Here is a 26574-nt window from a genome sequence, read left to right on the forward strand (position 1 = left end):
GAGTCTCCTTTTGTGCCTCCTTAACTTCTACTTTGCACACACAGTGAGAGCATCATTTAGAAGTCAGAAGGGGCTAGCCTGGTCTGTGCTGCTCCTGGACTCCCTGGTCTAGCCTGGTCTAGCCTGGTCTGCGCTGCTCCTGGACTCCCTGGTCTAGCCTGGTCTGCACTGCTCACGGACTCCCTGGCTAGCTATATGAACCCTAGAGGTCAAGTCGTGCCAGCATCCCCCCCAGGGGGCTCACTGGGGGAGGAGACCACAGGTCTTCCCAGAAGGACCTGGATTGGTTGTCCACCCTGTTGACCTCACTCTCTGACCTGCAGAGCTGTCATGGAGGGCCAGCAGCAGGGTGGGGAGCCGATGAGGTCTCACCTGTGAGCTGTGGCACATGCAGAGGGAGGACTGCGTGTGCCCGGCTGGCATTGGATAGGGCACCCTTCATCCCAGCCTTTATTGTTGGGGCCTCGAGGGAGAAGCCAATGAACCACGGCCGATGCCCTGAGCCCGAGGCCTCTGCTTGTGAGCAGGCCCATGGGGACGGGAGCCCTGTGCCTTCTCCTCAGACGGTGAGGTCACGTGCGGGCCATGGTGCAGTGCCTGTCTGGGGGTGCAAGCCAGCGCACACCCAGGTGGCTGGCGTGAGCTGTGTGCAGCGTGGGAAGCACCGGCCCTCCCCTGCCGGTGGGCACAACCATCCTCGTTTTGCCCCTTTGCTCTTGCTGGTGTCCCCAGGGGCCTGATGAGCCCGTTCACCCAGACGGGAAACCGAAGGCGGGCAGAGGAGGTTGTGAGTTGTTCAGTCCCCGGCTCGGGAGCTCGCAGCTCACGGGAGGGTGTCTCACTGCATGCTGGGTCCTGGTTCTAGGCCTTGTCCTCTGTGCTGTGTCGGGGCAGCTGCTCGGTGTGGGCACCGGGGAAATAGTGACTGTTGATCCCTGCCTCCCCAGGGCGCAAGCGTGAGGCCTGGCACACGACTGCGAACAGACCCTGCCCCGCCCGGGGCCCGTGTGATTAGGCTGTTTCCTAGAGGATTAAGGTTGAGTGTGGAGCTGAGTTTACACAGCAGCTGACCTGAGAGAGACCCGTGTGACCGAGCTGTGATCGCTGGGTCCTTACAGGTGTGAAGGTCAGGGTTGCATCTGTGCAAAGGCCCCACTGGTCATCGTTGGCCGAGAATGCAGGGCTTCCGAATCAGACTTTCTCCAGAGAGACTGCCCATGCGGGAGTATAGTCCCTGTGTGTGTGTGTGTGTGTATGTGTGTGTGTGTGTGTGTGTGTGGCTTGCCGTGGGAATTCCTTGTCTGTACCTTCCTTCCCTGGCTAGGATCACAGACAGACCCACCTGGCATTGTGTGGGGTGGGGGGGGGTATGCACGCAGTGTGCGTGTGTACAGGTATGAGGCCTGCGGAGACCAGAGACCGACATGGGTCCCTCCCGTGATGGCACGCAGGCTCCCCACTTTATACACGGAGGCAGCGTCTCTCGTTTGAACCAGCGTTCACAGATTAGCCTAGGCTAGCCTGTGTGGGCTCGGGTCCCGCACAGCCTCCAGTGTGATAGGGCGGAGGCAGGCCAGCGTGGCCGCCTGCTTTCACTGGAATGCTTCGGCCGTGAACCCCAGCCCTCATGCCCACCTTTACCCACACAGCCACCTTGCATCTCCCTCTCAGCCTCCTCACGCTGCCCCCAGCCTCTGCCAAACTCTGAGGCGGGGTCTGTCTGTGTCCCCCAGGCCCCGGCAGGGAGGCCATGCTCTCTGGAGGGTTCTGTGAGCTGGCGTGTCACGGGGTGGCTCTTTTCTTTCCAGTCGACAGTAATTCCATCTGCCGACGGCTCCTCCTAGCTGGCACTGGCGACCTGGAACTGAAGAAGGGGTGCCGTGGGCACACTCAGTCACGCGTGGAAAAACAGCCCTGTGTTTTCATACCGTGCCCTTTAGAACCGTTGGCTGTGGCTGGCTGCCCGTGTGTCCGGGCTGGCTCGAGTGTGGGCCTGGCCTCCCTCCATCTCCGGTTCTTCGTGCCAGCTGGGCCCTTCATCGGCTGAAGCCAGGAGTGAGGGCGCTGGGGGCGCTGCTCGGTCGGCTGGGCGCAGGTCAGAGGAACTAACTGCCTGACACGGAGAGTGCGGTCTGCAGTCGGCAGCGCCAATGGCGGAAGCATTGTAAGGAGTGGATATCACAGGAACGTGGTCAGGAGACACACTGCTCACTGCTGCAAAGATGTGCCCTGAACCCGTGCGTCTGGGCCAGCCTGGTCTGTAGTACAAGTTCTGGGCCAGCCTGGTCTGTAGAACAAGTTCCAGGCCAGCCTGGTCTATAGCACAAGCTCTGGGCCAGCCTGGTCTATAGTACAAGTTCTGGGCCTCCTGGGACTTGCGTAATGTGACCGAGTCTCAGGCAACCCACCAGTCAATATTGGACGGTGGGAGGTAGCTGGGCAGTGTGTGCTTGAGAGCTGAGTGGGGCCGCCCACTTCCCAGTGTCCACAGAGAGTCAGGGGCTCCCCAGGCGCCCACGGGCTACCTCGCCTGCAGTGAGGGTATAGCAGTGAACAAGGAGAAGACCTGACCCCCGAGGTTGTCCTCTGAGCTCCACACTTGTGCAGTGGCAAGTGCCCACGTACCCACGTACATACATACATACATACACACACACATACATACATACATACATACATACACACATACACACATATATACATACATACACACATACATACATACATACACACATACATACACACATACATACATACATGGGCGTGCACACACACACACTTTTTTTTAAGTTCTTGCCTTGTACTTCCCCGGCTGTGACCAGGACTCTGGCTGCTGACCCGTTCTCTGGATGTCCCACTCTTGATTCCACTGACCCTGTGACAGATTGCAAAGTCAGGTGTGTGTTCAGCAGCTGCAGTCTTTCGGGGACCTTCAGGGTGATGACGCCTGAGAATCGTGCTCTGTCGGTGTCTTCTCTCCCCGCCTTCCTACTGCAGTGGGCCTGTACAAGGAGCCCAGATGTGGAAGGGAACCTGAGCCTGGCGGCCTTTCTGGAGTCTGTGACCTCAGGAAGGCGGAGCACAAACCGCTCGGTACTGCTGTGGGTCAAGGTCACGTGTGTTGAATCCACACTGAGAGGGTGTCCTTGCCACGGCTCAGGCGGCTGGGCACTGCCCGGAACTCAGTGGTGTTCTCTTCAAAGCGGTGGTCTGCTTGGTCCTTCGCCTGCTGACTCCCGGGGGCTGGATCACTGGGCTCCCCGGCCTGCCTTCCACACAGCCTGTCAGTCCTGCTCGTTTTGTTAAAAAGCGAACTAACGGAAGAATAGTATCTTCGTTCTGTTTCTGTTGTTTCGATAAAGACCGTGACTGAAAGCAGCTTTGGGAGGAAAGGGTTCGTTGGCTTACACCTCCACAGCCCAGCTCCTCACTGAAGGAGGTCCGGGAGGAGCGGAAGCAGAGCCGTGGAGGGATGCTGCTTGCTAGCTGGCTTGCTCCTCGTGGCTTGCTCTGCCTGCTTCCTTACACCACCTGCCTGCAGTGAGCTCCTCGATCAGGCCTAAAGTTGCACGTTCACCTGTATCATGCCAAGAAAACGCCCTGCAGACTGCTCACCTACAGCCAGTCTAATGGAGCGGTGTCTTGGTTCACTTCCCAGGTAACCCAGCTTCTGCCAAGCTGGCCAAAACCAAACCAGCCAACAAGCCAACCCAAACAGGGCCTAGGCTTGTGTGTGTGCACATGTGTGTTTGTGTGTGTGCATTCATGTGTGTGCAGGTGTGCCTTTAGAGACGAGGGATCAGCGTTGGTCATCTTCCTGTACCGTGTTGCACCTTAAATGTTTGTATTGTGTGTGCAACATTTCATGTCGCCTTACCCTCCCACACCACACGAGATGGTTTCACAGTGTTTGTAGTGCACCTGCCTTTTGCCTGTCACTCACCCCCTGTGGTCAGCTGTGGGAATTTTCTCTTGTTACGGCACACGGATAAACAGAGGACCTCGGGTCTTAGGTTTCGGGGTTACGGAGGCTGAGCCTGGTGCTGGCGTGTGGCCTCTCTGGCGTCTCCCGCAGTGATAAATGTGGGCGGCTCCTTGGTGTTTTCAGTTCCTTTGCAGGGCAGCGCTGGGGGGGGGGGCCCAGTCTGTGCGCTCAGCTCTCCTCAGGCCTGGAGCGAAGCACCCGCCTTCAGGCCGCTGGTGCGGCAGGCTGCATGCAGATGTTTTTGTACGTGTGTGCACGATGTATGTGTGCTCGTGTTCACGGTGAGAGCACGTGTGGCACACGTGTGGCAGTCGGAGGACCACTTCCTTGGTCTTGCCCTCCATCTCTTCGAGGCGGGACACCTCCTGTATCTGTCGCATCATGCGCCCCAGGCTACCTGCCCGGGAGTTCTGGGATCTGTTTCTTGCTCTCTCAGGGATCTGAGCTTGGAGTCAGGCTTGGGCAGCACATGCCTTAACCCACAGAGCCATCTCCCAGGCTTAAACTATATACTGTTTGTACTTGTGTAAAACCCCTGGCCCTGCTTCCAAGTTTGTTTTTTTATTTTAAATAGTACATTAGATAACAGAATTTACCACCTTAACCATTTCTTAGGTCTTGGGAGTTAAGTTTGCTCTCAGTATTGAGTGACCAGTACAGTGTTGACCCCAGGCTGAGGTCTGAGTCGTACCTGCTCCCTCACCTGCTCCTCCCTGCTGTACCTGTTCCTTCCAGCTGCACCTGTCCCCTTGCCTGCTCCCTCACCTGCTCCTCCCTGCTGTACCTGCTCCCCTACCTGCTCCCTCACCTGCTCCTCCCTGCTGTACCTGCTCCCCCACCTGCTCTCTCACCTGCTCCCCAACTTGCCCGCTCACCTGCTGCACTGCTCCTTTCAGCCAGCCCGAGACTTGAGGTTCCCTCCTTCCTGGTAAGCCTTTCCCTCCCGTCCCATGCTTCTTTTTTTCTGCCCCTGGGCCATCAGGCCTGGTGGAGCCCCTGGCATTGCCCTCTTGTAATGTCAACTTCCCATCTCCCTTGGGGACTTGGTGCTCCTGTTTGGAATCTTCCAGCAGCCCTGCACACATGGAAGTGAGGACCCATGATATGTGGAGGGAGCTCAGCGTCCAGCCAGGATCCTGGAAGGATAATTCAGGGCTGTGTGCCAACCCACCCTGACTCCTCCTGCCATGTTCCTGTCCTGCTGCCACCTGGCAGGCTTTCCTGTCACAAGTGGGACATACCAGGGCACAGGATGCTGGTATACCCTGTAGGCTGGTTTGGACCAGTGGGCCGGGTGAAGCAGGATTGGGGATTGGAGCTGTGTGGTGGACAGAACCTTTTGCCCTTAGGCTGGAGTGGGCCAGCTCTGCAATGCCAAGACAGACAGGTGGGCAGAAGGGTGTCCTCCTGTCCCTTCACTCCTGTTGTCCCCACAGCAGCTGCTGCTCATTAGGAGGCGCAGACCTGTGGGTGCTCCTTCAGCAGGGGGTTACTGACAGGGCCCTGGCTTTCCCCGAGTGCCTCCGGATCGTGTGTGTCGAGTTCTCAGAGACCCACGGTTGCTCCTGCACCTGCTTCCTTGGTTGCTCAGAGGAGCCTGTGACAGGACAGCGTCTGGTGCCTGGCTTGGGTGATACACCAAGGGACAATAGAGGATAGATACCCAGCCAAGCCCTGCCCGGGACAGGCAGGCTCTGCCATGGTCAGGGCAGTGGGGACTGTGGCCAGAAGCCGGAGCTGGGTGAGGGGCTGCCCTGTGGGACGTGGCTGTCTTGCTGCCCCAGCACCCTGCGGAGCCCACAGTGTGCCGGGGAACGCCTGCTCCGAACCCCCAGTGCTGCCCGGGCACGTGAGCACTGGGATGCCGGGTAGGGGAGGCTCCTGGGTCTGCCCAGCCCCCACGCTTCTTGCAGACAGTGTCCGGCAGGCAATTCAAGACAGCTGGAAACCTGAGCAGCTGACGTGTCATTATTTGTGCAGCTGGAGAAGGAGCAGAACTGATAACAGCTCTGAGGCTGCGCTGTGTGTGGTGGGCAGCACCCGTGTGTGTGTGTGTGTGTGTGTGTGTGTGTGCGCGCGCGTGTGTGTGTGCGCGCTCGCGTGCGTGCGTGCGTGCGTGTGCGCGCACTCGCCTCTCATGTATCTGCTGCTTAGCTGTGTCCTGGCGCTCCCTGCAGATACAGAGGCTGGACTGCCCCACCCGCAGTGTTGGCTTGGACAGCCATTCCGGCCAGGCCCCTGTGTGCTGCTGGCCGATCAGGCTGCTGGGTTTTGCCGGGCCTCTCCCTGCTCGGCCATCATCCCTCCGAGCTTCTTTGTCTTCCTGCCGGCTGTGTTTTCCAGCTCGGGGTAGGTTATGGCCCCTGAGCAGAAAATCACTGTTGCTGGAGCCAGACCCCTAAAGACAGGCCAGGGTTCTGCTGGCTGGCGTGCCTCCACCAGCTTGCCTCACCATGAGGTGGTGGGTGTGGCAGCTGGCACAAAGCAGGAAGCTGTGGTGTGAGCTGGGAGTTGCGGGGGGGCAGGGGAGAGCAGGGGAGCAGCCCCCCTTTCTCCCACCCCCTCCGCCCAGCCCATCTCTTCCCTGGGCCTGCTGGCAGCTCTGGCCCTGGCTAGAGAGGGAATAAGGCTGGGATGGACCTGGAGTTCCAATTAGCATCAGCTGCCTCTCGAAGCAGCCAAAGCAGGGTTCAGGGGCTTCCCTAGAGAAGCCACAGGGGCTGTGCGTGCGGGAGGCTGCTTGCAAGGAGGCTGACTCTTCAGGCCTCAGGGACACGCTGTGGATTTATGGGCCCAGATGTGTGTCAGCAGCCCTTTGGGAGAACCTTTGGGGGCCAGGAAACAGCCTCCTGTGGGCCCTGCTGTTTCTGATTGTAGGTGCGTTGTGAGCTCTCACACACTTCCTTCAGGGCACCATTCAGAGGGTGATGGTGACAGCCTGGAGTCGGGGCTCGTGGACCCCGCCACCTGCCTCTCACAGACCTGACCCATTGGGCATGCTGGGAGTGAGAGCCACAGGTCCTGTGTGTGAATTCACACGTGTTCCTCAGGTGTGCAGCGTGGACGTGTCTGGAGGGTAGCAACGGGAACGGGGGACCTGTAGGGCTCCAGGCCACAGCTGAGGGCCCCAGACATCCCAGCATTACGAGGCTGTTGTTTTCTCTGTTTTCATCATGTGCTGACAAAAGCACTCCCAGTAATAAAGCCCGGTGTGAATGCTGCGCTGAAGGGGCCGGCGGCCCACTCGCAGGCTAACCCGGGTCGATGCTTGTGCCGTGCAAACTCTCTGAAGTATCAGCGGCGTGGTTTGGGAAAATTAAAGCCGTAAGAAAAGCAAGAAAAAAGATGAGCTGTGTAATGGATCCGAGGCTTGAGGAGAGTTCTGGGAACAAGAGACGTCGGAGGAGTCACATGTTCACCGTCCGTTAACAGGAAACATGAGACTGTATCACTCAGCGTAGGTGACGCAGGTGCACGGCAAACACGGGTGAGGTGGTGCCTACCTGCAGGCCCAGCATAGGGGACGCCACGGGTCCTGGTTTGCTCTCTGCTGCCGAGACAAAGACCATGACCAAAAAGCAGTTAGGGGAGGAAAGGGTTTATTTCCACTTCCACGTCACTGTCAAGCTCAAGGCAGTAACTCAAGCAGCCTGAGGTTGTGGAACAGCTTCCTGGCTTGGCCTCAGTGACTTGCTCAGTTTGCCAGGACCAGCTGCCCGGGGGTGGCACTGCCCACACTGGGCTGGGCCCTCTCAAATCAGTCACTAATCAAGAAGATGCTCTGGCAGACGCAGAGACATACCCGGAGGCCAGTGTGATGGGGGCCTCTCCTTGGCTGAGGTTCTTTCTTCCCAGATGAGTCAAGGTGACAAAAGCTCACGAGCACCCTGGCAGGAGGATTTTTGAACTCGAGGGCTAGAAATACAGCTGAGTGGTAGAGTGGGGCCCTGTGCATGAGGGGGTGTGATTCCCAGCCGCACACACCCACAACAGAACAAACAAAAACCCCGTGCTTGGCATTTCCTGTTCTCGGCTTCCTGGGTGGCCACACGACGTTCACACACAGTGAGCCCGGACTGTGAGCATCTCTTCCTTCACAGCTTTGGAAGCTAGGAGCCCAAGGCCAAGACGCTGCCCGGTTTGCGCCTTCTGAGGCTGGGAGGGAAATGACCCCTGTCCCCACCTGTAGGTGGCTGTCTTCCAGGCCAGCGGCTGTGAGGGTGTGTCTGCCTCCTCATTCTTTCTGTTTATGAGAGTCCCAGTCATCCTGGACCGAACAGCAGTGACCGGGACTCCTTGACTTCCTCTTCAGATAGCATCCATGCTGAGCTGGGGGTTAGGACCACATGAGACTCAGGGACCGTGTCTAATCTGTGGGACCAGTGTGTGTGTGTAATGTAACCAAAAGAAAGCTATACTTCCAGTGGGTGGGATTTTCCATCTTTGTATTTTTAGACTGGATGCGGAAAATCCAAACTGTATGTTATTTGAGGGAACCTGTTCTTCATACATCTTCCTTCGTTCCTCTCCCCTCCTTCCCTCCCTCCTTTCTTCTCTTCCTCTTTCTCATCTCCTTTTCTTTTTTTTTTTGAGACATGTACCCCAGGCTACCTTAACTCACGATGTAGCTGACTTTTTGAGACATGTACCCCAGGCTAGCCCTAACTTGCGATGTAGCTGAGGATGGTCTTGAACGTCATCTTTCTGCCTCCACTTCCCAGCGATTGCTGGGATTGCACGTGTGCATCCAGGGGTCACGAGTGTCACGCTGGGGGTGGACCCCGGGGCTTTGTGCAGGTTAAGCTGTACCCACTAAGCCGCACCCAGCCCCACATAGCTTTCTTGAACCTTTTCACCCCAGGGCTAGAGACCAAACTGGAATGTGTGTGTGGTAGGCAAGTGTCCTGCCACTGAGACACGCTAGCCTGGACACTCCATTACCTTTATGTGTGGGTGCATGCGTGTGTGCACACGCACATACCCAGTGGTGGGTGGGTGGCAGTCAGAGGGTAACTTTGGGGAGTCAGTCCATTCTCTCTACCGTGTGGAGCGCAGGGATCACACCTAGGTCATCAAGCTTGGCAGTGAATGTCTTGACCTGCTGAGTCTTCCAATGGCCCCACCCCCAATGAGGCCGTATACAGTCCAGGCTGGCCTGGAACTCACAGCCTTCCTACCTCAGCCTTCCGGATGTGAAGACTTGAGGCAGATGTTGCCTCACCCAGTGCAAAAAAGGGTTTTAGAGTTGAAGGCAGACAGAGGGGTCCCTCCACCCAGTGTGATGGAAAGCAGACACCAGGCGCAGGTTTAATTTAGATGAAAGAGGCAAAAAGCATATACGTTTTGAAAATCAGAATTGTCTTACCAGCGTAAATGGCCCTGGCTAATGTGGAACAGACTTGCCCTGGCTTGTCCAGAAGCGGCCAGGCCTCTCCAGAACACTCCGGGAGGGGGGTCGTTGGCACACCCAGCCATCCCAGCGTGGAGCAGCAGGCGTGCCCGCACGGAGGGCGAAGGCCTCCCTGGGCCTGTTTCCACCTCCCGCGTGGCTCCGGAGGCGGGAGGCCTTTGCTGCTTCACAGACAGCAGCGGGCTGCACCTCACAGCCACAGCCCGGCGTTTGGAATCTCCTTCCAAACTTCCCGCACATTCTTTTCATTATCCTCGGTGTGGCCAGACGGTGCCGCGGGAGGATGTTTTTGGTTTCCAGAAGCAGCTGAGGGCTGTTGGCAGCCAAGCCTGGTGCAGATGCAGCTCCCTAAGTAACGTGGGGCTGAGGCTCTGGAGGAGGCTGTTCCTGCCTCTGCAGCCGTGTGGAGGCCACGGCCACCCCAGCTGCCAGGCAGGGACCGCTGCAACTTCAGACCCAGTCTGAATATGTGAAATGTCTCTCTACTCATTTCTTTTTTTTTTTTTTTTCATTTTAATGGTATATTTAAGAGAGAATATTTGGGATCTAGTGGCTTATTAAGATTAATTTCAATAGTTTTTCTCTTTTCAAATATGGCTACATTGTTTATATGGCTTATGCAGTTTCTGGGCCTGAGAAAGGGTACCCTCCTCCTATTCCTTTTCTTTTTTTTCCCTTTCTTCTCCATTCTCCTCTCCCTCCTTCTTCCTCCTTTTCCTCTCCCTCCTTCCTCCTCTTTATCCTCTTTCTCTTCCTCTTTCTCTCCCCACCTGCTTGGTTTTCGGAAATAGCTGAGGGCTGTTGGCAGCCAAGCCTGGCCCCTGGTGCCGCTCCCTAAGTAATGTGGAGAGTCTCAAAACTGGAGAGATGCCAGTGGCCTGCAGTCGGCCGGGCCCCGGGAGGCTGTCCCCATATGTTCTTCGAGAGCCCTGAAGGCAGCAGGCTGCGCCCCGACACCTAGCACTGCCCCTGACCTTGACCTCGTGACTTCTCTCTTCCTCGCCTGCAGGTGGTGACAAGCTTTGCCAGGGCCGAAGCACCCGGAGGATGGAAACGTGTGCTCAGCCATGTCTCTGGGCCGCCTCCTTCGCAGGGCCTCCTCCAAGGCCTCGGACCTCCTGACCCTCACCACGGGGGGCAGTGGTGGGTCCCCCTCCGTCCTGGATGGAGAGATCATCTATTCCAAGAACAATGTCTGTGTGCATGCGCCTGAGGGGCTGCAGGGCCCTGGGGAGCACCACCCAGGTGAGACAGGGGTCAGGCGTCCCAGGCCAGGGAGGGGAGGCCTAAGGTCCAAGGGACCAAGTCACTCTTGCCAGCAGGGAGTCATCTTGCCTGCTCCTGGCCACCAGCATTTGAGGGATCAAGGACCAGCAGGCAAACTTCCTAGCCGCTGTGTGTTGGACCTCTGTGTGTGGCCATTCTTGGTGCACTGTGGTCTCTAGGGATGGGGATGTCCCCCTGCTGTCAGTGTGCTAGGATTCACAGCTTCTGCCGTCACCTCCAGGTGCCTGATGAGTCTCCTTAGACTTTTTCAGGGGCTCAACTTAGGGCAATATGGGCTCAGTGGCTTTGACACAGAAAGGAACTTCAGAACCAGCTTGTCTGTGAGGCACGGCCGAGGCTCAGTGAAGACATTATAAACGGGCTTAAGTAAGGGGCGAACAAGAGGGGCCCAACAGACAAGTGTCACCTGGGAGCATGCACGCAGGCAGCTGGTCCAGGTGACTAGACTTCCCCCACCCCCCCAGCGGGCTGGGGACAAGCTGGGGACAGGAGCCTCCCCTGCAAAGCATGGCAGGGTTCTAGGCGGTGAGTTCAGGGGTTGGAGGGCCCTCACTCCTGTGTCTAAAGCAACAGCTGTAAGGGCAGCGCTGTGTATTACTGTGGTGTTGCCAGAGAGGGTGAAGGTTCTCATCTTTATCCCAAGGCCATGTGATTGGAGGCTGTGGGAGCAGCCTCCCTGTCATGTGACTGCTCTGAACAGCTGGCTGATTCTCCCGACCGCTGCCAAACACAGGAGCGTGCCAAGGGGGTTTTGGCAGGAGTTCAAGTCCTCGGGGATATATGTGGTTGATGTTGGCTCTGGCTTAAACGGTTTTGAATCGGGGAAGCCTGGGGATGGTGTGTCATGGCCCAGGAAGCGGTATACCCCCAACAGCCCGGGGCTGCGTTGGGAGATGCCACCCTCCCCAAGAGCTCGATGCTGACAAGCAGCCTTAAGAGTGGTTCCTTCCTCAAAAACTGCATTTAAAACGACAAGCCCGGAACGCCAGGCTGATGGACGAGGCCCACGTGCTACCCATCTGCCCATCTTGGATCTGTTCTTGTCATGACTGGGCCTCCCATCTGCCTCTCTTCTCCTAGAGCTGTGCATGTAGCTGGGCTGCTACCTGCCCCGCCCCCCGGACGCCTGCCCCGGCCCCTGACCGTCTATCCTGCATCTCCCCACAGGGTACCTGTGTCTGTACATGGAGAAAGATGAGCTGCTGGGGACAACCCTCATCCTGGCATGGGTCCCCAACTCTCGTATCCAGAGGCAGGACGAGGAGGCCCTACGTTACATCACTCCTGAAAGCTCCCCGGTGCGCAAGGTGCCTCGCCCTCGCCGGCGGCGCACCACGAGCTTGGGGGCCCCCTACCAACCCTCTCCCACAGAGCCACGGCCTCCCCTGATTCCCAAAGACGAGGACATCCTGGCGGTGATCCGGGACACGCAGGATGCTGCGCGCACCAGCCCTACAGATGAAGAGCGGGAGAAGCTGGCTCAGGGCCGGGAGGTGGATGGGACCCTGCCCACGTCACAGCCCGTCCACAGCGACTCTGGAATCCTGTGTACAGTCAGCTCGCAGGATGGCACAGAGGATGGCCGGGAGCCGAGGCCTGAGGCTGTGGAGGAAGAGGGCTCCTTGGAGCTGTCGGTGGACGGCGTGAGCAGGGACAGCTCCTTCGACTCTGACTCTGACGCCTTCTCCTCCCCCTTCTGCCTCTCCCCCATCAGTGCGGCCCTCGCAGAGGGGAACAGCTCTGCATTCCTGGAGAGCGAGGGCAGGTGAGTCCTGACGCTGAGCTCCAAGGCCTGAGCTGGGTTGTGGGGAGTGGCTCTTTTATCACCTGCTCAGCCCATAGGGTCGGGGCTCCGGCTCAGGGCCAGCACGTGGGGACTGAGAAAGATACAAATGGCTCCCTGCGTTCGTCTTCCCCAGCCCTCATCCTCTCTGTGCCTTCCATTTTCACAGCCTCAAAACCCAGGGCTGTTGCCTGGTCTTGTAGCCCTTGACCAAGATCCCACTCTCGGGATCATGGACTTTTCTGTTCTTATGCCAGGAGAGTGTTGGGTGTGTCTCGGCCCCGGGGAAACTCCTGCCCGTGAGCCTGGGTGGTGCTGTGAGCTTCTGCGAGGGTGCCTGGCTGGTGCCTGGCTGGTGCCTGGCTCCCTTCTGTGCACAGGGTGTGTCTGGCAGACCGCCTGGCACATGGGCCCACTGGGATTCGTCCCTGTTGGCAGCTGCAGAGGTAGAAGCCTGGGTGTTTGACTACGGAATGTTTCCAGTGTTCACTCTGTGGAGTCTGCTGTGCCCCCTCGGGGAGCTGGGTGTCTGGATGGCATGTGCTGCCCTTGGACGGCTTACCTTTCGGAGAGGGTCCTCCGGCCTGCGGGCCCAGGGTGCTGTGTCTGATCAAGGAGGGCTGCCACCATGCCACGCAGTGTCTTCGGAGTTCTTAGGTCCCGTTGTGCAACAGAACTTTTCCTGGGGAGACACAACACACACGTGTGTTCACCCCACATAGCGAGCCCACAATGGGCCAAAGTGTGGCTAACAGCAAGTCCAACTGGGTGAGCCGTGACTTCTCCTGGGGTTACGTACAGCAATTGGGTGAGGGCTTACTTATAGGAACAGAAATGATTCAAAACAGATGGGTCACCAGTGCTCACCCCAGCACGGGTGACAGTCACAAAGCTGGGAAACCGGGAAGCCTGCAGGCCGCTCAACAGCTTCAGAACTTTCCAGGTGCCTCAGCTGGTCCAAACCTCCCCCAGGCAGCTGGTCTGGTGCCCGAGTCTTCTTTGCAGCCTTCCTCAGTCTCAGAGGAGCTTTCTCAGCTTTTATTGTTTACTCTGGCAGGGAGTGGCCTAGTAAATCTTGTCAGTTTCAGGGACTTCCTGAAGCTCTGGCATCGTGGAGCTTCCCTGCAGGACAGTCTCTTTGGAAATCATCACACACAGGTCCACATAGATAGATGTGTGCAGGTGTAACTACACAAACCCAGGACACCCAAGGGTGAACACATCTGACACCAGCGTCTCCTATATCCCAGACGTGGGTCCTCAGCTTGCTAGATTTATGTAAAACGACGGTGGTGAGGGCCGGTGCTAGCCCGAGCGTGTGCAGTTAATTACTGAGCCCGCAACTGAGCGGGGATTGTGGTGGATATCAGTGATGCAGCACCGTGGGCATTGCGGTCAGTCAGCTCTTGATCACACATGTCCGTGCTGTGAGCCAGGTCCTGGCGCTGCCCCCTGCATTGGGCGAAGGGAGGGAGGCTCGGGTCGGCGGCTCACTGGAGGTGGGACTGGCACTGAGCTGGGGCTGCATCAGGGCTGGAGCATGTCATCATGCAATGGGGCCAGTCGGCAGAGGGCACAGCAGAGAGACAGGATGCCTTGCTGGCTGCAGCAGTTAGGAATTAAAGATGGAGTCTGTCCTGATTTTATCTCTTTGAGGAGACACGGTCTGCTAAAGCCTAAGGGGGTGATAACGTTGGTCTTGGTGTTTGAGAATGCAGGTGAAACAAAGCAGTCAGCCATAGTAGGCATTCCAGGCCTGTTGAGGGTCACCAAGCCAGGATTTGACCAAGAAGAAACCTTCAGTAACCCTAGGCTGGCAGGCGTGGGAGCGCCCCCTGGTGGTGCCATGAAGCAGTGCAGTGGTGCTTTCCCGTGCTGCTCACCCAGGCTGAGATCCAGGTGGCCTTGCCTGCCCTTGCCTGTAGCCTAGTCTGTGGCTGGGGACAGGCAGGACGGAGCCAGCTCTCTGCCCAGTACTCCATCCTGGGAGGATCTGGGATCTAGGAGTCAGGGGTTGAGGTGTTGCTGAGCCTCGGCTCCCTGCCTGTCGTGGATCGGGGACAGGCTTATCTTCTAGGAGCCCCTGCCTCCCCGCTGTAAAATGCAGACCATAATATGCACATCATGCCTGCGCCGAGCCCTCAGTTGACTGGCTGTCACTTCTGGGTTCTTGTGTCCCCAGGCTCACTCCCTTTCCCTGTTCCCGACCGCTGTGAGCCTGAGCTCCCTCTTAATACAAACATTTAAAAGCAGGCTGGAGAGACACATCAGTGTTTGAGAGCACTTGTTACTCCTACAGAAGACCAAATTCAGTTCCCAGTACCCATGTGGCGACTCACAGCCACCCCTAATGACCTATGCCAGGCCACACCTTTCAAAGCTTTCACCACAGCTCAGCCCAGCGCAGCTGAGGGTTTGGCTTCCAAGCTCCAGCCTGGGTGCTGCTGTGCATGATGGGAGGTTTTGTTTCTAGCAGAAGCAGGTCCTGGAAGGGTGTGGGCCCTGGACCTGCATCTCTCAGCATGGTTTGCCTCGTGCCGTCTCGGCTCCTCTGCTGGGTCTATGAATGCGGAGGACAGGCGTGCCCAGACTGGGAGACCCCTCAAGCGCAGGCCTCACCCAGGCCAGACCAGTACCCATGAGTCCATGGGGCTGTCTGAGCAGCCTGTTATGTTTATCGAGACGAGGTCTCGTGTAGCCCAGGCTGGCCTTGAGCCCGCTAGGCAGCTGAGATGTCCATGAATTCCGATCCTCCTGCCTTCAGAATGCTGGGATTGCGGCTATATGTTAACCGCGCTGGATTTACTCTGTGGTAGGGATCCAGTCCAGGGCCTCGTGCATGCTGGCCAGCTGGGGAGCTTTGTCCCCAGCCCCCGGCCTGTTTTTGCAGCACTGAGGTTGAACCCAGTGTCCCTTACCACTGAGATACAGCCTCAGGTTTGTTTTGTTTTGTTTTGTTTAACTTTTTCAGGCTCTTGATAAGTGGTCCCACTGACTGAACTCACACTGCAGCTCAGGCATGTTTTTTAACTTTCCATCCTCCTGCCTCAGCTTCCCAGGAGCTGGGATGCCAGGCCTGGGCCTCCAGGTCCCGTTGGTTGGTCATTATATTTTGAACTCCCCCAAGGAGTTTCTGTTTGCAGCAGCCTTGAGAAGCTTGGCCAGGGAGGCCAGGCCCGGGCAGGGCAGGCAGGTAATCTGGCTCCCGGGCTCCCTCTAGTGGCAGCACTGAAGAACAACATGTGCAGGTAGAGTGGTGGCTGATGGACCAGGAGGAAGACAGACCAGCATGGTAGAGTCACTCCCCTCTCCGTGTCCTTACTTGGTGGGATGCTCCCAGAAGGCCTGAATGGCCTGGGCTTTCTGCATTTGTCTGCTGCCTCTGGGATTTCGCCTGGCAGGGCCTGGTTGTCAGAAAGCGCAGCCTTGTACCAGGCCCTGAGGTCTCCCTCTTAACTCCCCTCCTGAGACACAGCAGTAGCCTGGAACTGTGATCTGCTGATTCAACGCCTTCTTGGGAGTAGATGCATGGGGCATGGCTCACAGGGCTCAGGTTCTGGTGGCCTTGGACTCCCCCTGCCCTCCTTCCCTTCCAAGGTGTCAAGAAACACAGTTCCTGGTGGTGAGGGAGATGACGCCATGGACATCTTGTCACCTCTTTGCTTTCAAGGGGAATGGGTGCAGTCTGAAGAGCCAGCTAGGTGTGAGCGTGTGCTGGCTTGTGTGCGCATGTGTGAGCTGGCCTTGAACTAGGGATGGAGATTAACATCAGACATTCAGTTTGTCCTGTCTTGTCCAGACGCCTAGTATGGAAAGAGTCCTAAAAAAAATGCCCAGGTTTCAGAAAGAGGAAAGTGAACAGATGTCTGAGGAACCAGGAAAGGGCTCACATACTGGCCAGAGAAAAGGAATGTTAGCTGACCCCACCGGTGAGTGTGCCTGCCTTCCTCTCTCAGCCTGTGACCCCTCCTCCCAGCCCTGCAGTGTGAGACAGAAGAGCCCCCCACGGTGGCAAGGTCTGCACTGCTCTGTGGAAATTCCCAAAACCAGGGTGGGCTGGGGAGATGGCTCAACAGGGACAAGCCTGGGGCCTGAGCTCAGCCCCAGCGCCGTTTGGAACCATGGAAAGCCTATGCCCCTGGCCCCAGCACTCACGGCAGAGAGAGGAGGGTTCCCAGGGCTTGCTGGCCAGCCAAAGGCCCTGTCTAAACCAAGACCAGCCAAACCCAAACAAACACAAAAGGCCCAGTGGTGGTGGCACGCACCTGTAATCCCAGCACTCGGGAGGCAGAGGTAGGTGGAGCTCTGTGAGTTCCAGGCCAGCCAGTAGTAGACCAGGGCAGCCAGGGCTCTGTTAGCCCCTGTCTCTAAATAAATAAATAAGTAAATAAGTAACAAAGTAAGGTAGGGCTGGAGCAAAGGCTCAGAGATTAAGTCACTGGATGGTTGCTTTTCCAGAGGACTGGGGAATTCTCATCATCCAGTTGGCAACTCGGAGCCCTGTGTAATGCAGGGATCCGGTGTACTCAGGGTCTGGCCTCTGTGGGTACCATATATTAAAGTGGTGAGCAGATAGGCAGAAAGGTTGTACACTGGACATTCAGGTGACCCCTGGCTTACACACACATACACCAGAAAGTGCAAGGGAGACTGATGCCGTGGCTGAACATGGAAGGGTGGAGACGTAGGCGGGGTTGTCCAGTGAGTCTCCAGGACTCTGGCCACGGAGGACAGTCCAGATCTGTGCTGTCCAGCACCATAGCCTTTCATGCCACAAACCTTGTGAACCCCCGAAGCAGGGCATATGCAACTAAGAACTCTTATCTAGTTATATTTAGAATCAGGGTGCCGGCTAGCCCAGGATAGCCCGTGAAACCCCGGACCTCCTGCTTCGGCCTCACAAGATTACGGGTGTGCTCTACTGAGCCTGATGTATTCACTGTGGGGGTGGCGCCCAGGGCTTCCTGCACGCCAGATGCCCCCTCTACCAGCTGAGCCCTAACTCCAGCCAAAACCAGGCACTTTGGTTGTTTGTATTGAGTAATACTGATTTAAGTGGCGCCTGTGGCCAGTGGCCACTGTGTTGGATAGCCAGGTCAGGAGAAAGATGCCATGTTAAGTACAGGGCAGTTCTAAGGCAGTCTTTAGTTTTACACATCCTATTTGTGATTATATTAATCTTCGAAAGAAAAATCAATTAATAGATAGCTTATACACAGGCAAAATATCCATAAGCATAGAAATTAATAAAAATTATTGCATAAGCATATGTGCACACACTTTCTCTATACCTGTATGGGAACATTGTCATGGTGGACAGTCAACTTCAGGTTTTCACTACACAAAATTCTGAACAATAGTTTGGTGCTGAGCAGTCAATTCTAGGCGTGTTTATGCTTAGAGAAAAGGCCCCATGGGTTGTTTGGAATGAAGCCTCACGGATTTGTCGCCTTCTGCAAGCTGCTCCAGGCAGCTAGTTCAGGCAGTAGCTTGCAGTCCGATCAGGCTGCTCAGAGAGTCCTCCTCCTGCCTCAGAAAAAGGGCTCTGATGCTGGTCAAGCAGAAACGAGCTACATGGACAACACAAGGAGCCGGAGGAGGGCAGGCAGGCCAGGCTGCCTGGGGGCTTGGTTTAGAGTGCCAGAAGTGCCGTGAGGGCAGAGTAGAAGGCAAACGCTCCGGTGAAATGGGGAGGAAGAAAAGAACACGTAGTGTGGAATGACTTCTTGACATTTGGCCAGGTTTCGCCTCAAATCTGCCCCAGCTGGGCTGCACCCCCCCCCCCCCCCCGTCAGAGGTAGCAGATGCAGAGAAACTGTCAAAGCAGGCCTCTGCGTTGGCCACTGCACCATGCCGTTTACATGTTCCTGCCTGGGCCCTCCCTCTGCCCCTCAAGACCTGGTACCCTTCCCTCCCTTGGCTCTCAACAGTGACAGCTCCTCCTTGGGCACTGGAGAGATGGCTTAGCAGTTCAGGGCACTCGCTGCTCTTGCGGAAGACCTGGGTTGGGTTCCCTGACCCACACAGCAGCTCACCACAGCCTGTTAATGCCAGATGCGGAGGATCAGTTGTCCTCCTATAGGCTCTTTGGGCACTGCCCGCCGGTGGCGTAAGCTATGCATGCAGTCAGTCACACAGATACGACAAAATCAGATAAACCTTAAAAACTGCTTCCTCCAGAAAGACTTTGCACACTTCCCCAAGTTATGCTATTATTCCTCTGTCGTGTGACCTTGCTATCTAGGACTGCTGCCAGCGTATCTCTCCTCTGAGCATGTTTAGTTAAATGTATGTGTTTTCTGTGGAATCTGGGTCCCTGAGACCGTGTGTACAGCTGCTAGTTGTGGGTTTTAAGCTTGAAGTACTCTACGTACTATATTTGTTGTATGACTGAGTTACTTCAGGAATAAAATAAACTTTTTAGATAAAAAAGAGAGATAGATAGCCCTAAGCCAGGTGTGCTGGTTCACACACCCCGCACTCGGAGACAAAATTGGGCGGATCTCTGTAAATTCAGAGGCCAGCCTGGCCTGCATGGGGCTCCGGGACAGCCAGAGTGAGGCCTGTCTCACAGCAGACATCCCAGAGCTGGAGGTGGCTCAGCAGTTAAGAGCACAGACTGCCCTTGTGGAGGAGCAGGGTTCGGTTCCCACCACCCACCCACATGGCCGCTCACCTCTGTCTCTAGCTCCAGGTGGTCTGACCTCCAAGAGGACCAGACATGCACATAATACACACACATACATACAGGCAAAACACACGTAAAAAACAAAATAAATCTAAAAAAAATATATTTATTGATCTGTTTGTTTTCTGAGACAGGGTTTCTCTGTGTAGCCCTGGCTGTCCTGGACTTGCCCTGTAGACCAGGCTGGCCTTGAACTCACAGAGATCCGCCTGCCTTCTAACAGCCTGACCAGGTGGTGATGTGCCCCCTTCAGTTCCCAGGATTCCATCTGAGCCCTCTTCCTGGGGACAGTGAGGGCCATGCTCTCTCCACAGGTCCTCACTGTCGCTCTCCGTACCTTGTCCAGGGTGCGGGTCCCAGTGAAGGACTGGTGTTTAGGTGAGGGATGGATGTGCTGGCCTCAGTCCTTGAGTCCCCTGCAGGGTCTCAGCCTCTTCCCTGGCTTCTGTGTTCCTGCCTAAGGCCCGGGTGAGCCTGGCTCGGCCGCAGGAGAGGGGAGATAGTAAGCCAGCATCTTGGGCAGGGGCCTGTGTGGGCCTGTTGCCACCCCACCCTTCTCTCTCTTGCTTTTGGGTGTTTCCACCCCAGCAGCCTCCCCACTGTCCAGCCTTGTTCCTCCCAGCTGGACACTTGCTGCCTCTGCTGAAACCCCAGCCACGTGCAGGCCAGTGGGGCATATAGGGGTATGCATGATATTTGTATGATGTATGTATGTATGTATGTATTTCAGAAGCGGCTTCCTGTGTCCTTGCATACCTGTATGGGGTGCACGTGCATGAGTGTGCGTGGGAAGGAAAGGGTTGACATCAGATGTGGACTTAAATTGCTCACCACCTTGGTTTTTTTGAGACAGGGTCTCTCATTCAGCTGGAAGCTGCCTCATTCAGCCAGACTGGCCATCTGACAAGTCAGGACCCTCCTGTGTAGGCCTTCTCCTGGCTGAGAGTAAGGTTCCAAACTTTTTAGGTGGGTGCCAGCGTCCAGCTCGGGGCTTCCCTCCCTCCTTCCCCCCTCGCCCTTCCTTCCTCCTTCTTTCCTCCCCCTCCTTCCTTCCTTCCTTCTTGTGTCCTTGCTTGTTTGCCTGCTTGCTTGTTATGGGCATGTAGGTATCCTTGGGAGCCAGAAGAGGGCATGGGAGTTACAGCTGGTTATGAACGGCCTGACTTGGTGCTGAAAACCAAACTCAGATCCTTTGGAAGAGCAGTAAGTGCTCCGAACTGCTAAGCCGCCTCTCCAGACCTGTCGGGAGGGTCTTGAGAGGCCATGCGTCTTCTTGTTGCCTTTGCAGCGGTAGGGATGAGGGTTGGTCCCCGGGGTGTCTGCCCTAGCATCGTACAGCCCGGCAGCCCGTCTCATTTTACTAATGTTTATGAGATTTAAATTCTAATGGAGTGGCTGCTTCTGTGACGGTCGGGTGGATGTCGGCGCAGGTGTGGCGGCTGACTCTGGACCTTGTCGGGGTCAGCCCACCTTGAAGGGCGAACAGGGTGGAATTAATGCTGTAAGTGCCTTTGCCTTGGGGAGGAAATGGATCTGTGTAACAAGGCATCGGCTTGCTGGCTGAATTATTAACGGTGTCCCCACGCATGGTTGGCGGGGCAGCCTCTGCTCCCGTGTGTGCAGAGGAGAGGAGTGAAGACAGATGAGAGAACTCGAGTACCTAAGATGCATCTAGAATTAGTAAGCTCGGTGAAGCCACGAGCCTAGAAGTGTGGGCGCCCGGGGGCCGCCACGAAGGTTCCTAGCACCCATCATTGCCGCCCTGCTCCAGGTGGCATAGCCGTGACATGCCCCGTGGCTGCTTCCTGAATGGCCGGATGATTCTTGTGTGTTCGAGCATCATGCAGAGGGAGGCGTGCCCGAGGGTGAGTGGGCATCCTCCCAGGGCGAGCAAGGGAGAAGGGAGGAGCACAGCAGGAACAGCCTCGGCAAGCCCTCTCTGCCGTTCCTGTCCCTCCGTTCCCCGGCAGAAGCTGCCCGCCCATGACACACAGCGTTCTCAGACAAGAGAGGAAAGAAGGGTCAGCCAGGGAATAAAGGGCAGGAGAGGGCAGGTGAGCCGTGAGATGCTGGGGGAAGGAGCAGGGCCTGGCAGCATGTGGGTGGCTAGGAGGCCTCTCGGTCACAGTGAGGTCGGAGGAGGGATCCGATGGGGGTCAGGTGCTAGAGGCCCGCCCTCGGGTGCTGCCCTCTGCTGGTGTTGGAGAGGCAAGTTCCGAGGGAAGGCAGTGGCCAGGAATCCTGAGAGGTGCCTGGGAAGGATGGATCCTCCTGAGCCTCGCGGTGGCCCTGCCTCTCAGGAAGCTCGGGGTGGACCGCACATCGCTCCGCATGGCTGTGGCAGCCTGTCGCAGGAGGCTGCTGCTTCCGGGAGCTGTTGTTTGGGCTTGTTTGGGCTTCTGCAGCCGGAGCTGAGGTTTATTTCTTTAAAACATCCCCTAGCTCGACACCCCGCAATCTGTTCCGTGCTGCGTGAGACTCCTCTTGCCGTCTGTTTCTGTAGCACTTGGCAGGCTCTTTCCGGAGGCGATCCCTCCCAGGCCCACCCCCAGCGGAGGTGGCTGCCCCACCTGTGCCTCCTGCATGGGGGGGGGTAGCCCTCTGGGGGTCCCCCAGGAGCTGCAGGGGCTGACCTGCAGACCCCGGGGGTGTCCGGAAACAGTCGAGGGTGGGGAGCTCGCTGTCAGGCCGGAGGCCGAGGAGGCCGGGGAGGCAGGCAGGGCCCTCCGTTCCTGGCTGTCCCTCTGCTTCCTGCTCGTTAGCAGGCTTTGGCTGCCGCTCACTCCAGGAACTCGGAGGCACTGCCAGAGAATTTGGACTGGGTCTCGGCAGTGCCCAGCCTCCCATGTGCCGCTCACGCCCGGCACCGGGGGGAGCTGTTGGCTGGAGGCCAGGGACCCAGCGGGGCTGCAGCCTCGTACATTCTGGAGCCAGATGCCCAGGTGTGAGCTGCGCTCTGTCCACGGTCCCCGGTGTGACCTCAGCAAGGTTCTCACCTCCTGGCCTCGGTCTCCCCACCCATGAAATGGGGCCTTGCTGAGGGCACACGGTACATGCAGAGCCCTGGCAAGGAGCCCAGCACAGTGGACAGGTCCTCGGTGTTGCCACGGTGACCAGGCTGACAGGTGGCACCTTTATATGCCCATCGTTCCGCAGCCGTCTGCTCAAGTTTGGCATGGGTGTCCCAGGACTGCCATGATGGAGAGCTGTAAGCCAGCTATAGAAGACAAGGGAAATAGGACCTTTCACAGAAGTCCAAGGTCAAGTTGTCTTGGAGGGCAGAGCCTGCCCGTCTGTCCCAGTTCCTGTGCTCCAGCTGCAGCCTTTTTGGTCACAGACCTTACCCTGTCTGTGTGATGAGGGTGCTAGGTTCATCACACAGGGGACCCCACTCCAGCACATCCTGACCTGAACCTGACCGCACCCACTGACAGGACCACCTAGTGAGGCAGGATAGGGATTTGAATACGGTTCAGCCTTTCCCATGCTCTGTGGGCGTCGCTATCAATGGTTGGGACAAAACTGGAGATCCTGTTCTTGTCCTGTTTTAGAAAAGGTCACACAACGAGGTAGCTGAGTTATTGGCGGTGATGTTAACTCTGAACTTGAAGATGAAAAGCGATTAGGGAAACTGGGTAGTGGTGGTGCACGCCTTTAATCCCAGCACTCTGGGAGGCAGAGGCAGGTGGATCTCTGTGAGTTTGAGGCCAGCCTGGTGTGTTCCAGGACAGCCAGGGCTACACAGAGAAACCCTGTCTTGAAAAACGAACAAACAAGAAAAGGAGGAACCCTGGGAGATGCCTTGGCAGGTAAAGGCCCTAGCTAGGCAAGCCCGACCATCTGAATTCAATCCTGGAAGCCACACAAAAAGCCAGCTGTGGTGTTTATCTGTAATCCCGGCATCCCTCAGCGCGAGGAAGGCAGAGACAGGAGGATCTCCCTGAAGCTATAGGCCAGCCAGCCTGGATTTTGTGGGCAGGAAAAACAGGGCACCCTGACTGGCAGAGTGGGAGTTGAGAGCTGAGTGCTGAAAGTTGACTTCTGACCCCCATGTGCATGGCATGGCGAGGGTTTGTGCATCTGTGTGTGTGTGTGGGGGGGGGCTTGTGCACACACAGTTAAAAAATTTAAACCTGGCCTTCACGGAGCCTTTTGTTCACTAGCCCCAGCTGGCCTCCGAGGCTAGCCAGGTGGATCTTGTTCTAAGCCTGCAGAGGTGACTGGGGCCTGAGAAAAAACACTAATCTGCTCTAAAACTGACAGCATGGGGCCTGGACATGTGGCTTAGTGGTTAGCCCCAACACCCACATTCACACCCATCTGAAACTCCCGTTCCAGGGGATCCGACACCCCCTTCTGGCTTCTGTGGGCACTAGACACGCTCAAGTGATAGGTGGATGTGCAGTCAGGCAAAAATAAAACTCATAAACAAACAAGAAAAAGACAAAGGAATCACAAAGTGCCAGGCACAGTGGCTCACGCCTGTAATTCTAGCTCGGGGAGACAGAGGCAAGCGCCCTGCTGCAAATTTGGGGCCAGGGGGTGCTGCACGGTGGAGCGCTTTCTCAGAGAAAGAAAGATGAAGGGACAAAGTGTGCGTTGGGGGTCTCTGGTGCTGTGTGTGTGTGTGTGGGGGTCACCCTTATCGTGTGGGTTTGTTTTCCTCCTGGCCTGTCAAAGTGGGAACTTACTGGAACTGTCGCTTTCTGTCCTGGGGGCCGGAAGATACGCCAGAAAGCTGCATTTTGTGATTTGTGACCACATGGGCACTGCTGCCGGTTCTGAATGCCGCCTTGTGTGGCCAAAGCCCCCACCTGAAATAGGCAAATGTAACACACACATACACGCACACTCACCCCACCACCCCCTGTGAGCCTCGCCAGGGACACTGAGATGTAAGCTTTGTATGATTTTTCTAAGTCAAGGAATAATTCTTTTGCTTTTCTTTCAACATTTACAATAGTCATACTTAAGCCAGGTGTGGCCTATGGCTTTAACCCCAGTACTCAAAAGGCAGAAGCAGGCTGTCTGTGAGTTCAAGGCTAACCTAGTCTACATAGCCAGTTCCAGGACAGCCAGGGCAGCAGTGAGACTCTGTCTCAAAACAAAACCCAAACATATTTGGACTGGAGATGTATTCATGAAACCCTTGGTTTAATCTCCGGAACTTTATAAGGCAGCCATGGTAGGTATGCCCATAAGCCCTGAATTCAGGGTAGGAAGATCAGAAGTTCAAGGTCATCCTTGGCTACAAGGTGAGTTAGAGGCCGGCTTGGGTCACACTAGAACTGTCACAAACAAGCAAGCTGAAAGTGTGAACAGGAGTTGGGGGCGGGGCTGGGGGAGAAAGTCCGTTAATTAAAATATTTTAGAACCATCGTGGTGGCACACACCTGCCGTCCCAGAGCGCGAGGCCAAAGGGAGACGGTTTTGACGTAGAGGCCACGTGGCTACACGCTGAGTCTCGTCTCCCAGCAGGCACGATCAGGACCAGTGAGATGGCTCAGTGTGTAAGCGCTCCTGCTGTTGAAACTGATGACCTGTGTTTGGTCCCCAGGACCTACTTGGTGAAGGTGAGACCCAAGTCCTGTGAGTCATCCTCTGACCTTTGCATGTGTGCACGTGTGTGTGCGCGTGTGCACACACACACACACACACACGAAAGGAAGAAGGAAAGATAGACTGCCTGGCTCTGTTTGGGCAGGACTTTGCCCAGGCTGGAGTTTGCTGAGCCCTGGTCTAGACCAAGTAGTGCCCAGTGGAAATATAATGGTGACCTTTGCCCATCCTGATGGTGGCAGTGTGCATATGCCCTCACTTGGCCTCTATTCAGTAAAGGAGACTGAGCACGTCTGTGGGTGTCCTGTGGCTACAGGCACAGTGTCTATAAATCCCGTGTGTGTGTGTGTGTGTGTGTGTGTGTGTGTGTATGTGACTGAGTGACCTCATGTCCCCAACCATATTAAGATACAGAGCACAAGACCCCTTAGGGCACCTGCAGAATTGTCCCCAAGTCCTTGTCCCCATCCTTGACCACCTTCTTCGTAGTATGGGTGTGACGGCCGCTGTGACCACACCCACTGAAGGGCTTTGGTGGATTGCTTCAGGCTTGGGGCTGTTACGCTCAAAGCCCTTATGATTGTTCACATACAGGTTTTGTCTGAGTGCCTTCATTCTCCGTGATAAATTCCCAGGGGTGGGCCTGCTGGGCACCAAGGTGATTGCGTCTGCTTCAGCTGTAGAAGACAGTGTCAAGCTGTTTTCCAGGGTCACTGTGTGGTTTCTGTTCCCTCCAGCAGTTCATGTATAATCAGCTTTATTCTTTGCTGCTGTTGACAGTTTTATACACATGCAGGACATAGTTTTAACTTTTTCTTTTCAAAAGATGTATTACTACTTTAATATCCTCCCTCCCCCTCTGCCTTTCTCTCTCTCTCTCTCTCTCTCTCTCTCTCTCTCTCTCTCTCTCTCTCTCTGTGTGTGTGTGTGTACCTGTGAGTGTGGTGCCCCTGGAGGCCACAGGCTTCAGATGCCCCGTAGCTGGAGGTCCAGACGGTTGTGGGCAGTCTGTGAAGCGTGCTGGGAACAGCACCCAGGACCTCTGGGAGACCCTCCAGACCTTTGCTGTAGCTCTTGTGTGAGACGTTTTAACGTGTTCATCCATTACTCTCTTTTGCCCTCTTCCTCGGACCCCCCTTTCCTCTCAGCTAGTCCCCATCCTACTTTTCATGGCCTTTTGTGACCCACTGAGTTCACTAGAGCTGCTTGCACGAGCATGCAAGGAGACTGTTTACTGGAGGGTGGGCTCCAGCAGTGGCCACACCCCTAAAAACCCCTCTCCTTCCGTTCCCAGCAGCACTTGCTACCCAGGGGTCCTCCCAAAGGCCCCCCACTTATGATGGAATGTTGACGGGCCCCGTCTGGCGCGGGTCTCACACACGGAAGTACTGCTGTGAGTTACAAGGCAGTGTTTCACAACATCCATCCTCCAGCTCTTTCTGACCTCTCTTCCGAGATATTCTCATGATTCGGATATCCTGTTTAGGGCCGTTTTCTGAATCCCTACCCGTTCCTTGTGTTGCGAAGGCTGGTCTTGAACTCCTGGACTCAAGCAGCCCCCCTGCTTCAGCCTCTTGAATAGCCTTTGGGGCCACAGGCACACACTAGTGCGCCAGCTTTGTTTGCTTATTTGAAACCTTCTGGACAGGTGTGCGGCAATACCTTAGGATGCCTACAGGCCCCCCCCACCGATGGGTACAGTCCTCCCACACGGATGACGGGTGTACAGTCACACGGATGACGGGTACAGTCTCCTCCCACACTGACGATGAGGTGCTTTGCATCTTTTACACACGTCCATCTGCCGTCTGTGTCAGAGGTCACTGTACCAACGTACCTGCACTGTTGGTGTTTGCCTTGCT

General features: G+C 56.3%; 1 protein-coding gene across 3 annotated transcripts in view; it reads left to right on the forward strand.

Annotated features, from left to right (window-relative positions):
* Tbc1d16 (TBC1 domain family member 16) overlaps positions 1-26574 on the forward strand; it is a 77211-nt gene that overhangs the window by 3417 nt on the left and 47220 nt on the right. For 2 of the 3 annotated variants that reach the window (XM_060386290.1, XM_060386291.1), the window contains exons 1-3: positions 6188-6334; positions 10405-10640; positions 11850-12447. In XM_060386290.1, coding sequence (XP_060242273.1) covers positions 10463-10640; positions 11850-12447 — 776 coding nt within the window. In that variant the 5' untranslated portion in view covers positions 6188-6334; positions 10405-10462. Of the gene's footprint in view, positions 1-6187; positions 6335-10404; positions 10641-11849; positions 12448-26574 lie in introns of those variants that run through there. The other variant, XM_021639776.2, reaches the window with a different exon arrangement.

Source organism: Meriones unguiculatus, chromosome 7, assembly GCF_030254825.1.
Source record: "Meriones unguiculatus strain TT.TT164.6M chromosome 7, Bangor_MerUng_6.1, whole genome shotgun sequence".
Lineage (NCBI taxonomy): Eukaryota > Metazoa > Chordata > Mammalia > Rodentia > Muridae > Meriones > Meriones unguiculatus.